A 14,383-nucleotide genomic window follows, 5' to 3' on the forward strand; every position below is an offset into this window, starting at 1 on the left:
GCACCCAGTAATGTCTGATATGTCTTGGTTGTTTTGCCTCTTGGGAAAGTCTGCTGGATAAAGAATAGCAACTGCAGTCTTGTGCATCCAGTGAGTTCTCTCAAAACCAGTCTTGATAGTCTTAATAAGTGATGGGAAGCTAAGAAACACCTGCCTCTGTGTTTGCTGAAAAGCCTCAAATGTTATACCACTCTTAAGGCTTAAACCCTAGTGTATCATATCAAAATAGTTTCAGATATGCCAAGATCAGAAGTAAACCATTTTCAAATGCAGGAAATTGATAACAAATGCAGCTTGTGAAAGAATGCTGAGCAGTAGTCTACTTTTCTCTCTTTCTCAGCAAGTAAGTGGTACTGGTCATACATCCTGCCAGTACTACAGAGAGAACACAGAATAAGTGCCCATGAGAAATAGTGAATCAATGAGACTAAAAGGAAGGCAGGGGATTGGGTGGAGTTAGATTTCAGCTGATAGAAAATAAAGTGTTTGGTTTTTTGAAAAATCTTTCTTGGTGCTTTCAGGAATGCACTAGGGTAAAGAAAGTTCTGTAGCTAACAATGAGATCAGATTCTAAAATAATTGCTTTGGCTTTTGTTCCTCAATTTAAGCGATCTGTTTCTGGACTCTATTATTGAATAGGCTCTTGTCTTATACAAAGAGGAGACAGACGAAGACATCTTCAGAGCTTGCTGTGAAATAAAATGCTTGACTTTTTCTTTTTCTTTGGTTGAAAGGAAATAATTTCCTATGTTTAAGGTCTAGAAGTTTTTAAACATGGAGCTTCAGTATACATATCAGCCAGAATTGTATCATATTTACAATGGAATTCTTTGTGACTAAAAATTTTCCTATCAGATTTATATTACTGAATTTCATGCTTAAGAAAGTCTTCGAAAGAGAAGTATTTTGTACAAATGCTTGAAATAGTTCCTGGTGTTTGTTTTCTGTCTAAAATGCAATATCATACACTCCCATACATTTCATAAAAAGAAAATCCAAGCTTATTCATTAGAAACAGTAAATGTTTATCGAGCATCATTTTCTCCAAACATAAAAAAAGTTGTGAATATGTTAAAACCCTTCAGGATAAACAAGTCTCGTAGGTCTTAAAAAGTCCTTTGGGCACCAAAGTAGCCACTGATTGCGTGACACCAGTCATCTGACTGACCTAACCCAGCTTCCCTGCAGCTGGCTGTAATTTACAACTTGATAGCAGCTGTCACAAGGAAAGAACCAGGTTCATTATCTGATTTGTTTCTGCCATCCCTGCACTCATGGATTCCATTAACAACAGGGATATGTGCTTTTTAAATTACTGAATTAGTCATTCTTCCATTAAAAGAGTAGACGTACAAAGTAAAAGAGAACAGCCTCTTACAACATTTCCTGCCATTTCTCTATCTAGTTGTGTTCGTTTACTCCACTCAGAGGATGTATGTTGAACTGTTTTTAGTAGGCAGAGTCTTATCTCTTCTGTCCTGATGTTTAAGCCAGAGCAAAGGCTACACTAGATCCTCAAAAAATGTGTATTGGATTAATGAATAAATGAAAGAATGAATGGGCACTACCCAACTGCAGAGTTGGCTGGCTACTTTGGAAAGGAGGAAGAACTATTGATTTGTCTTGCCTGTGAGTGCCTACATCCTAACTAAAAAATACAAACTAAAGCAGAGCAGTAAAAATGGGAGAATGGGATGGGGGGGGAACTGCCACGGTGGACTGTGGGTGCTATGGAGGAGAAGGAGGGTCACAACACCAGGGGAGAAGTAGAGACATTCCATACTGTCCAGACACAGCACGAGTGTGAAATAATGGTACAATAATAAAAATAATTACAAGTTGTGTCATGCTGTCTTCTAACACCCCAACATTGGAGAACATCTACAGACCTAGGAACTCAACCTTTCTGGATGAAAATTGACAAACTCTCCCCAAACTGTATCAGTGCCAGTGGGAGTAAGACTTGATCATAACATGAGTCAAAAGTAAGACGAGTAGCTAAAAACCACTGATAAATTGTGCCGGACTGACTGCAATGGTCACCTGTACTTGCAAATATTCAGGATGTATTTTGGAACACTTAAATCAGTTATGATTCTCAGCATCAATTATGTTTGACAACGTTAATTTAATACTGTCTTATTTATCATTTTGTTCTATTCTTACTCCAGTAAGGCTCTCTGACTCCCCCAGTACTAAGTCCCCTCGCTGAGGAGACACTTAGCACCCCCTGCTTCTATTTTTCTAACACTTTATCACAGTTGATCATAATTAATTTTAACTACATTAAATTCCTAGAGGGCAAAGACTGTGTAGTATACTCAGCATAGTGAGATGAATTAATAGAAGATTATCAGGGTCTCCCTAACTGAGGTAGCCTAAAATATCAGGCTCCTTTGGTACAAAAACACTCAAAGGAAGTCTCCCTTTCATGAGATGATAGGGATCATTTTGCCTTACAGAGGCAGACATCGGTGGTTTGTAGCATTTAATCATCAAAAATATTACAGAACAAAAGAGAATGCCTGTCTTTGTCTTACCACCCCTCGCGTCCCCCCCACACACCCCTTTTTTCTTTCCCCGAGTTCTCACAGTCTATAAAGTTGTAGAAGGTACCAGATGTTTGGAGGAGGTTGTCCCCCCCCTCCAAAAGAGGCTGAGCCGGGTTTGAGAGTGGAAGTACAATTTATTGCAGCCCTATAAATGCAGATGGGGCCTTCAGGTCGGTGTTCTTGAGCTAAGTGCCATCTGCAACATGGCCCACGGTCAAGTGGAACAACTCTTCTTGGAGGCTTGGCGGCCATGCCAAACGGATTTGGATTTGCTGAATCAACGGGCTCTGCCCACAGCCTGTTTTCCTCTAGGAAATCGTACTTAGGGGAAACATTTTTCAAGAAAACCCGTTTTCATTTAGGCAACATTCAAGAGCCAGGCTGGAGTAGGCCGGCTATGAATAAACAACACACCTGGTTACAGAAGGTCTGTGTGGGAATGTCAGCGCTCCCTGGACATTTCCATCTGCAGGTCAGAGTCAAACAGCGGGGAGAAGCTGGGAACCCGCCAGAAGCTTCTCCCCCACCCGACTCTGGGCGGCCAGGCGCGGATCTAGGCTCCCCACATTGGAACACGAGCTGTGGCCAGGGACTTTGGGACTAGGGAACCAGAACAATCTAGGGCACCTGGTATGATCCTAGAAAGCAGCCGAAGGTCCCCAGCAGAGTGAAGTGAGACTTTTAAGTAGTCTAAAATGGGGCTAGCAGCATTTTCTTATGGGCATTCAGCAACTTAAAAAACAAAACAAAACAAAACAAAAAAAACACGACGTACTCTTTTTCTCTCCTACACAAAATAATTGATCAGAGTCTTTGCGCCCCTCCGCTGTGCTGGGTGCAGAATTACCTGTCTAAAGAAGGAGGAAGGACAAAGAACCAGCATCCGGAGTAGACACCTGATTTTTTTTTTTTCTTTCTAGAGTTAAAAATAAATAAATAAATAAATAAAAAGCTACGGAACTTCAGTAGTGAATAGAGTACCACTGGGGGTTTCGCTCCAACACTCAAAACAGTGAATAGTCTCTTTTGACACCATCCAGACATCAAGTGAATTCTAAATAGTTACAAACCACTTCAGTTAATTTGTGGTGGTAAAGATGTGAGACTGCCACGCATTCGATTCCCGCTTGTATTGGTGGTGGACGGCGAGGCTCAGAGCATTCTGGATGAGCAAGTCCTAGAACGTACAAATGGGCACTGACGCAGCAACCAGTGACCACACACACATGACAGTAACTGGAGCGATGAGTTTGATGTGTAAAGCTAGGAGCCCACAGGCCACTGCAGGTGCAGGAAAAGAGGGCTGTCACATGTAATTTTTGTTGGGTTACTGATTTGCTCACTGATGTGTGCTGTGATATTCATCAGCATTGTGACACTGTCATTCTGGATGTATCTGTGTGGAAAATGCACTCAGCACCTTTGGCTAACTCATGTAATATATTTGTGCACTAACACTTCACAATGAGCACAGAATCAGCATGAGCATGAGCAAGTATCATTAGCATGGGCATAATTGGCTGCTCCTTCTATGCTAGTGAGTACGTCTCAGTGCTATGGCAAACCCAAAGAAGGATTTGTTCAGAGACCTCTAGAACTATTTTTTTTAAAAATGAGATTTATGGGAACAAAGGGGCTGAAATATATAACAGAAGTCTAACCGCCAGGATCTCTTTCCATGAAGATACATCCAACATAGGGTATTTTCGTACTTTAGTTTTTCAGACATTCAATTTCACATCAAATTGATGAAACACATTGATGGAAAGCATAGGATTTGTTTTACATCAAAATGACCAACAAGCACTGAAAACGCCAACTAATAAGTCATCATTGTACTCATAAATTAAAAAGTGCTAATCTCATTCCTAATTCCTCTAAATTCTAAAATTTACATTCCCAACTTCATCAGTAAGTTACAGACAGACCAAAGATAATTTACTGTTATTAGGGTACTCTGAACCAAAACGCATGAATTACCTTTCTGTGCTTATGACTTAAAAGTGATGCCATGATATTTAATCTGGTTTTTAAAATATCCCAATCATTTTAGATTTGGAAAGTTAAGATTGATATATTTTCTTAGCATTATTTGGGTATCATGCCATTGGAAAATTAATCTAAATCTCAACCACAACAAGTCTTAGCAAAGTAACATTCATTTTTGAGTTAAAAGGGGACCTTAATGAATCATTTTTAAAAACTCCCTCATTTTTCAAACAAAGCAAGCCCAGGGGCTGACACAGATATTGAACCTAGTATTTCAATGCATTCTCCCAGAAGTGATTTCTGACATTTTATTAGATGCTTTCATAGAAATGTACCCATTCTAAAATCACTTTAAAAAAAAAACTTCAAAAACCATTTTTTTTTTCTGGCTTCCCTAAGCCTACTAACACGTCAACCCATGGTTTCTGCAGCCAGAGCTAAATGCTTATACCCAAAGCACTTCTCTGCCCAGGGAGCTTGGGTTTCCCTGCATTCCAGCGAGTCTTAGATCTTCTCCCAGCCTTCCCAGATCTTACATGTCAGAAGCCTTTCCTCGTGCACTCTGGTTTAGAGGTTTGCGTAAGTGTGGCAGTCCCTGCGAGGCTGACTAATGCCATTGCTATTTGCACCGATGTGCTTGTCACAATGCAATTGCAGTCATTGCAATGGAAAGTACTTTTATTTGAAGGCCCCTTGACAGAGGGGGAGAAAACACATTTACTCTTTCAAGGCCAGTGCATTTTGCTTGGAGAAGCCTGTTTATAAAATGTGTCCCTTTATCCTTGGAGAGCTCTTTGGGAAAGATCTTTTTGGCGTTGCGGCCCCCAGAGTGATTTGTGCATCTTAAGAACACAACCACGATTCACAGCCCTTCCCTGCATTCCACCCACCCCCTCTCCTCCCGCCTTCTAAAGACTAGAAGGTTGTTTCATGCGAGTGGGAGGAGCCCACTTTTCTACCCATGGAGGAGAGCAAATCTGCATGTTTTAACAAAAATATCGAGCTTGTCTCATGGTGGCTGTTTAAGGAAACAGTTGTTCACTAATATCTGTGACTATGTGCCGATAATACAAATAAATGGTGCTATGAATACTTGTTTGAACAAGATTCTTTTCCATCTTGTTCCTTCTTGTACGGGCTCAAAGCACTCAACAGGATTACTTTTATCTTTATCAAGGAAATCGGCTCATTCGGGACACTGCCTTTAACAGGACCACCCTTCACATATACAAGGAGGCCTTATTTTTCAGGATAAAGAATGAAGAAAAATGCAAATAACGTTTACAATGTGCTGACAGCTGTGACTTTTGATCCTCTAAGTCTCTCCAAGTCATCACAGTTGAGAACCTGCCCACCAAGCGTCACAGACATTAGCAGTCCCAGGTCTGTTCTGTATCTAGATTGTGGTCAGTGGTGTCGCCGATATGCAAAGGCGCCTTACCTATAAACAGATTCCACTCTGTGTCCAGATCGGCCTGATTTGCCAAGCAGCCCTTCATGACGTTGAGGCAGTAGTTGCTGCAAGGCCTGACGGCAGGTAGGCCCCGACAATATGGACAGTACAGCATCTTCATGAGGGCCCGGATACAGCCTGGCGTTGGGCTGACCTGTTGTATTGAAACAAAGAAGAACATCAGAAAGGAGAAGGATAGAGGGGAGAACAAAGAAGTCACTCATCTTCTCTTTCTCCTCTAGCAGGAGAGCATTTTAAACTGTATTTAACCCTTTACAAAACTTCACCTTGAAGCAGGTCCATTCCTCATTAAATACTTTGGTTTGGCAAAGTTATCATCAATTTTCTTGAAACGTCCCCATCAACAATTTGGTCTCTATACATACCATCAGTCTCCAGCCCTACATCCACGCTGTCTCATGGCCACAGAACATGAAATGAGATAAAGTCTGGGAAAGCAATTTGAAAAACTAAAAGCTCTATAAAAATGTAGGTATGATTAAAGTTTTTTTTTTTTTTTAAAGATTTATTTGTTTGTTCATACAGAACTGGGGTACAGGTCAGAGGCTCAGGAGCGGCAAGAAGCTTCACCAGAGACAGAGTGGGGAACAAAAAAGGAAGATCAACGAAGTACATTGCTGAGGGGAGCAGTGGGCGGGCCAGGAGAGGTCTGCTGGGCCATGTGGTTACCTCCCGGGCAGGCAGGAATAGAACTCATGTGGAAGTGGCTTTAGCTTCTCAGTGCTGTGCTTTAACTCGCTGCGTCACCAGGGAGGGCCCGGTATGATTCCAGTTTAATGTGACACCTTTAGAAAATTTTCCACCTGGTTATTTGACCCTGTTTCTAAAAGAGCTTGGCAGATACACTTTCTTTGTATGTAACTTTTAAAAAAAGAACCAATATCAGCTTGTCTGGGGTTTCTGAGCCTCGGCCCTGCTTAGAGGCCATGACGTTACCAGGGCATCATTTTGGGCTTCTGTAGCTCTGCAGCAGGCCTGGGAACTGGGTAGAAATTGGGAGGAGTCCTTGCAGCAATTCAAAGGCAAGACAACTCCCTCAACAATGAACTTTATCAAACTCATTTGAAAATTCTAATTTGACTTCAAGAGGAAACAATATTTTTTTTTTTTAAGATTTATTTGTGGGAAACAATATTTAAAACAGAATAGAGCAACAGTAAGAACAAACATTACAGAAAGTGCTTTCATGACTACAGGCCAATATTACTGTCATATTTATGTGGCTGGTTCTGAATAATTTTGTTTCTGTCAAATACTACACATTCTGAAGTTGCCTTCTAGGTCTGACACAAGCTGCTTTGTGTCATCAGACCCCTTGAGAGTTAGTCTTCCTAGTGTCACCTGTGTCCATAGGTAGGTAACAATTACATGTCTAGGATATGCAGCTAGTGACAGAGCATCGAATGAGCAGAAGGGTACCGAGATACTTTTGATGACATTGGCTGTGTTATCTTTTACCTGGAAACCACAAGGAGTTCAACTGAAGGCTTTGTTTTTGGTAACATGTTCTTAATTTTATGAGGTACATGGGCTGACTAAGATCCTACTACATTATTTCAGGAAATGAAACCATTTATTTATTTACTGGGGTTCTGACATTTCTAGTTGTCCTTTTGATATTTTCTTTTTTTTTTTTTTGCATTTCTTTCTAAAATTTTATGAAAAATTTTCAAGCACCCAGCAAAGTTCATGCTGGCTTTTCTTTATATACAGACATGCAGTGCATGACATCATATTCATTATTCCCAAAACTTATTTTCCAACAACAAAGCAAAAAGAAAAAAAATGATTTCCACCATATCATTTTCTCCATTTTTTTTTTTAAATATTTAGACAACACTGATTTACAGCATCACTTGTGACTTACGGGTATAGGATTGCTCCTTTGGGAGCTCTTACCACAACACCCACCGATAAAATGCCCATAGTCGGCCACCATGGTCACCTTCCTTCTTTCCCCCTCTGTTCCTCTCCTCGTCCCCTTTTCTCTCTGGCAGCCTAGAATCTATGCTCAGATTCTAAGGTTTGTTATTAGTTTGGCTCTATCTGACACTTTGTTTTGTTTCTGTATATTCCACACAGGTGACAACTGAGTTGCTCTGTTTTACCATTTTTTCCCCCTGCATTTTTATCTCAAATCACCAGAGGAAATAATTCAGAAAAAAGAAAAATTAATGTGGGTCTTCAAATCTGAACACATTTCGATTCTTTAGCCTGGCTGCAATCCTACCCGTCTTTCTTTGCCTGTAGGATTTTGTCCCCTAGCCCTCAATTTCTCTCCTGGTCCCGCTGTGTTTCTCCAGAGACCTACTCTATTATCACCTGAGCTGGCTAAGTTGTTTCTTCCTTTGTCTCTGTTGGATCTTCCGTTTTCTCACACTAACATTACATGACACTTTCTTTCTTCTCACCCAGTGTGCTATGGTATAAAACCTGGAGCATCCGTCAATAATGCAGACGCAAACTTGAGATCTCACTGACAATATGGACACCCTATTTCATCATTACAACCTGCACTGTTTGGGATAACATGAATGTGTTTAGAAGGTCTGAGAATGAAGATTTAGGTACTGACTAAGTGCTTTTGGAATTAGACTCTATTGTATTCCCCATTTTTTCGGCAGCACTGATAATCAAAAAAAAAGGACAAGATAGTTTTCTGTATTTTAGCAAATTGTTGCCTTTTAACTTTGTTTTCAAAGGTTATTGACTACATTAATTCAAAAGCTTGGCTTTTTTTATTATTATTATTTATTGTCTTGGAACCACTAACCATTTTCTCTGTCTGACATTTCAGAAGAGGCTCCAACTCACGGTAGCAACCCAACAGAGAAAACTGAACAACCTTAATCATCTGAAAGAACAATGTTATTCAAGTTAAATGTGATTCTCCCAGTACTTTTGAAAATGACATCCTCCCTGGTCAAATAAAGGGCATTTGGAGAAGAGAAAAATGGAAAGTAAAGGATCAAAGTTGAATCTTTCATGTTCACAGATCAGAGTTTTTCAAATGGACACACTGAACGCTTGCATTAAAATAATAATAAAAAATCACCATTTCATGCTAAATACTTTTAGCAGTAAACTTCTGAAAACAAGGCTGTTTGAAATGTCAATTGTGTGAAGGGATATTTCTATTTTAAAATGTTGAATGTTTTATAAATGTGAAATAATTACTTCTCATAACATTTTTATTTGGAAATCAGTATTAACTCACAAGAATTCGCAAAAATGCTAAAGTCCCAGGTTCCCAGGTTCCAATGGTGACATCTCAAATCGCTGGGGTATAACACCCAAAGAAGGAAATTGACCTTGGTGCATTTCTGAGAGCCAGTCTACAGACCTCATTCAATTTCCATGATTTTTCCAACCTGCATCTCTATGTGCATATCTGTCACTTCTATGCACTTTTATAGGTGGTGCAATGTCACCATATCTGACACAGAATCTTTTCTGTCACAAACGAACCCTCTATGCCATGTCCACCAGATTTCCTGCCCCCTGCCAATCTACTGCCACTTATCTATTTTCCATCTCTATAAATTTGTCATTTCAAAAATGAAAAATACAGCTATGATATAAGCTATACCCTCTTGAGTTCCACTCTTTTGTTTTTTTTTACTGAGAATAATGTCTTTGAGTTCCAAACAAGTTGCTGCCTGGACTAACAGTTCTTTTTATCACTGAGTAGTATGTCACTGTTTGGGTGTGCCAAGATTTGTTCAACTTTTCACTCACTGAAGGATATTTCATTCATTATCACTACTTTTCTATATGAATAAAACTTCCAGAAGCATGCGGGTAGGGGTTTTTGCATAGATACAACTTGCCACTTCTCTGGGATAAATGCCCAAGAGTATAACTAATATGTCAAATAGTGCAAGCTTTGTTTTATAAGAAAGGGACAAGGAGTTTTCCAGAGCATTTGCAGAATTCCTATTCCCAGCAGCAATGTGTGAGATACTCAGCTTCCCCCACAGCCTTGCCAGCATTTGATATAATCACCATTTACAATTCAGTCAACCAAGTCCAAATTTCAGTATGATATCCTTACATCATGAGTTTGGTTTCAGCCATTCCACTAACATCTTTGGATGCTGTTTGTATATAATGGATGATTATGAATTATCATTTTATAGCTGATGTGATAGTAGACTGGTTTTGAGAAATACTAATATAACTCGAGGGATATAATAATGTAATTCATAACCAAGTTCCATGTGAAATAAGTGAAAAACAAATTAAGGAGCATACATATCACTGAGCTCTGAGTTTGTTACCTTATCATTTTGTTGTTGTCTGAGTTTCCTTTTTTCAAAGGTTTAAGCAAGAGGCATTGGAATATGGCAAGAAACACAAAAAGAACCCTCTCAAAGCTGCATTGGGAGATAGCACTAAGACTGATCTACCTGACTAACCAACTGTGTCAGGATGTTCTAGCAAGTAATTTTTATGCTTCCTAAATGCAATTTGAGACATAGCATACCCTTAGCCATATAATAACAACTCATCTCAGGTCTTTAATATCCCTAAGGTTTTTTTTTTTTTAATATCTAAACCAACATTCATGCATTGGTGCGCACATTAGCAACTTCTAATAGGAGTCAGTGTAAAATAAGACTGTCTTAAAGTACTTTTCAAAAGGAAAAAAAAAACATGTGAAATCAATAACTATATACACCATCAGCAAACACCTAGCAAGTGCTCATTTCTATGGAAGTCATGTAAGCAAAATAATCAAATAAACATATGTCTGTTCTTTCCCAAAGACAAACAAGTTAATGCAAGTGGATCACTTAATAAGAATAAGTTCAACATGCATTTCTTTTCTGAGCAAGTATTGATGTCATCTTCCAGAGTAGTATTCAATAGGGTGATGATTTTACTCATTAAACAGATCAGAGATTCTGAAGTGTCTTCAAAACTCTCAAGAGTGATTAAATGATAGTGAAAACAGTTCTTATGTAAGTCATTCTCATTATAGTCTTTAACAATTTATAATATGTAAATAGGCTTTGTGGCATGTTCATAATTTAAATTTGTTTCTTCACTGTTCTCGTATAACTTCAGTTATCCAATATTTATGAGAAACCTGGTATATACTGGAAGGTGCAGAATATGTTTATTTTCAGATCACTTTGGGGAAAATCATTACTTGTGGATAAGTGTGGGGTTGAAGGAACCAAGGGAGGGTATGTAGCTCAGAAGTAGTGAGTGAGGGTAGCTGGTCCCGGACAGCTTTTGAAGACAGCATGTACCAGATGTCTGCAAGTTTTGCCTGGGGGGTGAGTGACACCACAGGCATGGTGGGCACAGAATGCCAGGAATTCAGCCTTGCATTGAAGCAACCATAAAGCTAGCCAAAAATGACAGAATCAACACTCTCGGAACTCTAAGTGCTTCAGTAAAACACTTTCAGCCATCAGGAGAATACTTAGTAAAGAAAGAAACTGCTAAACTTGAGTAAATCAGCATTGCTAAATCTAAGTCTCAAGTCATGTAAAAAGATCGCAGTCATACAAAGTATCTTTTCTGACCACAGTGGGATAAAGTTTGAAATCAATATCAGAACAAAAACTGGAGAAATCACAAATATGTGGGAATGAAACTATGTGCTCTTGTGTAATGGAGAGCTTAAAGGAAAAAGCCATTGGGGAAATTAGAAAATACTTAGATGAGTGAAAATGAAAACAGCATACAAAAACTTAAAGCCATAAATATCTACATTAAAGGGAAGCCAGATCTCAAATCAATAAACTAATGTTAGACCTTAAGGAACTAGAAAGAAGAACAAACTAAAACCAAAGTTAGCAAAAATGAAAAGGAAATAATAAAGATTAGATAAACAAACTCTAGCTTTACTTTGCTCTTCTTTTTCTAGTCCCTTGAGGTATAAAGTTAGGTTATTGACTTGAGATCTTTCTTCTCCCAGAAGCTGGAAGAAGCAGGGAATAACCTCACCCTGTGTCTCACGAAAGAATCAATTCTGCTGGCACCTTGATCTCAGACTCTGAGTCTCCTGAACTGTGGGAGAGTAGATTTCTGCTATTGCAATTCACTCAGTTTGTGGTAATGCTACAGTAGTCCTAGAAAATGAATACGTATGCCAACAAATGAGGTAACCTTGATAAAATGAACACATTCCTAAAACACCTCCCAAGATTAAATCCTGAAAAAATAGGAACTATAAATAGATCTATAATAAGTAAAGGATTAAACTGATAATCAAATGACTCACAACAAAGAAAATCCCAGACCAGAAGGCCTCTGGTGAATTCTATTAAATAGTAAAAGAATTAACAACAATCTTTCTTCAGCTCTTCCAAAAAATAGAAGAAGAGGGGTATGTCCTACTTCATCCTAAGAGACTAGTATGACCCTAAACCAAGCCCAAAAACATAATAAAAATATATATAGACCAATACTTCTTATAAAAATAGATGAAAAAATGCATCAGTAAAAACACTGACAAACTGAATCCATGACCATAGAAAAAGATCCTATGGTCAGGTATTCTACAAATCCTACTATGGTCAGGATTCTATAACTCCTACTATGTTCAGGTAGGATTTATCCCAGTAATGGAAGAGTCGTTCAACAGAAGAAAAGTAACTGAATATACCACAGTCATAGGAAGAAAAAAAAAAAGGAAACCTCCCCACACAATCATATCAATTGATTCAGTATAAGTTTCTGACAAAATCTAAGACTCTTATGTAAACACATATAGAAATCTAGGAATAAAAGGGAACTTTTTAAACATGATGAAGGGCATTTATGAAAAATCCACAGCTCACATAATACATAATGGTGAACAACTGAAAGATTTCTTCCTAGGATCAGGAGCAAGACAAGGAGGACTGTTTCCATGACAGTTTGTCGAGACTCTCCTCCAAATTCTAGCTGGAGTCATGAGGCAAGAAATAGAGAGAAGGGATATATAAATAGGAAAAGAAGAATTAAGCCCTCTATTCATAGATGACATGATCCTATATGTAGGAAATTTCTAAGAATTCACACACACACACACATAACCTACTAGAAATAATTCATGGCTACATGGATTCAGCAAAGTTGTAGGATACATGATCAATGAACAAAAATCTGTGAGTTTCTATATGCTAGCAATGAACAAGTTGGAAATGAAACTGAGAAGACAATCCCTTTTACAATAATATTAGAAAGAATATATATATATATATGTGTGTGTGTGTGTGTGTGTGTGTGTGTGTGTATACATACATACATAGGAGTAAATTTAAGCAAGAATGCAATGGAAATTTTCACTGAAAATAATAAAGACATTGCTGAAAAAGTTAAAACACAAAGCTAACTAAAACAGTCAAAACACTTGTGTGCTACCCAGGAATCCTACTTCTGGTTATTTCCCCCCAAATAATTGAAGAGATATTTGCACTCCTGTGTTCAATGCTACTTTATTCACAAAGTCAAGAGGTGGAAACAACCTAAAGGATGATCATTGATGAATGGATAGAGAAAATGCAGTGTACATATATGATGGAATATTATTCAGCCTTAAAAAAGAAGGGAATCCTGCAATAAGTGGTAGTATGGGTGAACCTTGAGGACATTATCCTAAGTGAAACAAGACAGAAACTGAAGGACAAAAGCTGTATTAAATTAAATGAGGAAGTGCTGAAATTTATAGCAACACAAGTAGAAATGATGGTTGCCAGGGCCCGAGGGGCAGAGGAAATGGGCATCACAATGAATATAGCATTTTAGTCATGCAAGTTGAAAAAGTTATAACGCTATAATGATAAATGTATATTTTAAACATACGATACTGAACACTTGTTATTTTATTAAGAGGAAATATTTCATGCTTCTTACAATAATAATGATGATGATACCAACAGCAATGTGCTGCTGACATCAAGCTAGACAGGCAGATCTGTGAAACAACTGAAAACCAGAAATAAACATAGACTTGCAGTCAATTGACTTTCACAAAGGTGCAAAGAATAATCGCTCAAGAAATCCCACTGGGAAAACTGGATATCTTAGTGAAGACAGTGAAGTTGGGTGATGCCTCATACCCTGCACAAGAGTTACCCAAAAACGATTCATGTCCTAAATAGAAAAGAAAAATATATATGGTTTCTGGAAGAAAATAAGGCAAATAAATGTCCATGACCTTGCATTGGGAATAGATTAATATATTTGATGCCAAAAGTAAAAGAAAATAAATAAATAAAAAAATTGCACATCCTGAAAATTAAAACTTTTGTGCACCAAAAGAAAGCATTGATAATCTGCAATGGTAGAAAGTATATGCAGATCATATCCTTAAGAAGGCTGCAGGATATATACAGAACAATATAACAAGTTGACCAGCTGAAAAATA

General features: G+C 38.3%; 1 protein-coding gene across 2 annotated transcripts in view; it reads right to left on the minus strand.

Annotated features, from left to right (window-relative positions):
• GPC6 (glypican 6) overlaps nucleotides 1–14,383 on the minus strand; it is a 975,543-nt gene that overhangs the window by 303,245 nt on the left and 657,915 nt on the right. For both annotated transcript variants that reach the window (XM_004680069.2, XM_012723230.1), the window contains exon 4: nucleotides 5,983–6,148. In XM_004680069.2, the coding sequence (XP_004680126.1) occupies nucleotides 5,983–6,148 (166 nt within the window). The remainder of the gene's footprint in view (nucleotides 1–5,982; nucleotides 6,149–14,383) is intronic.

The sequence above is a fragment of the Condylura cristata genome, unplaced genomic scaffold, assembly GCF_000260355.1.
Source record: "Condylura cristata isolate star-nosed mole 26May11 unplaced genomic scaffold, ConCri1.0 scaffold00010, whole genome shotgun sequence".
Lineage (NCBI taxonomy): Eukaryota > Metazoa > Chordata > Mammalia > Eulipotyphla > Talpidae > Condylura > Condylura cristata.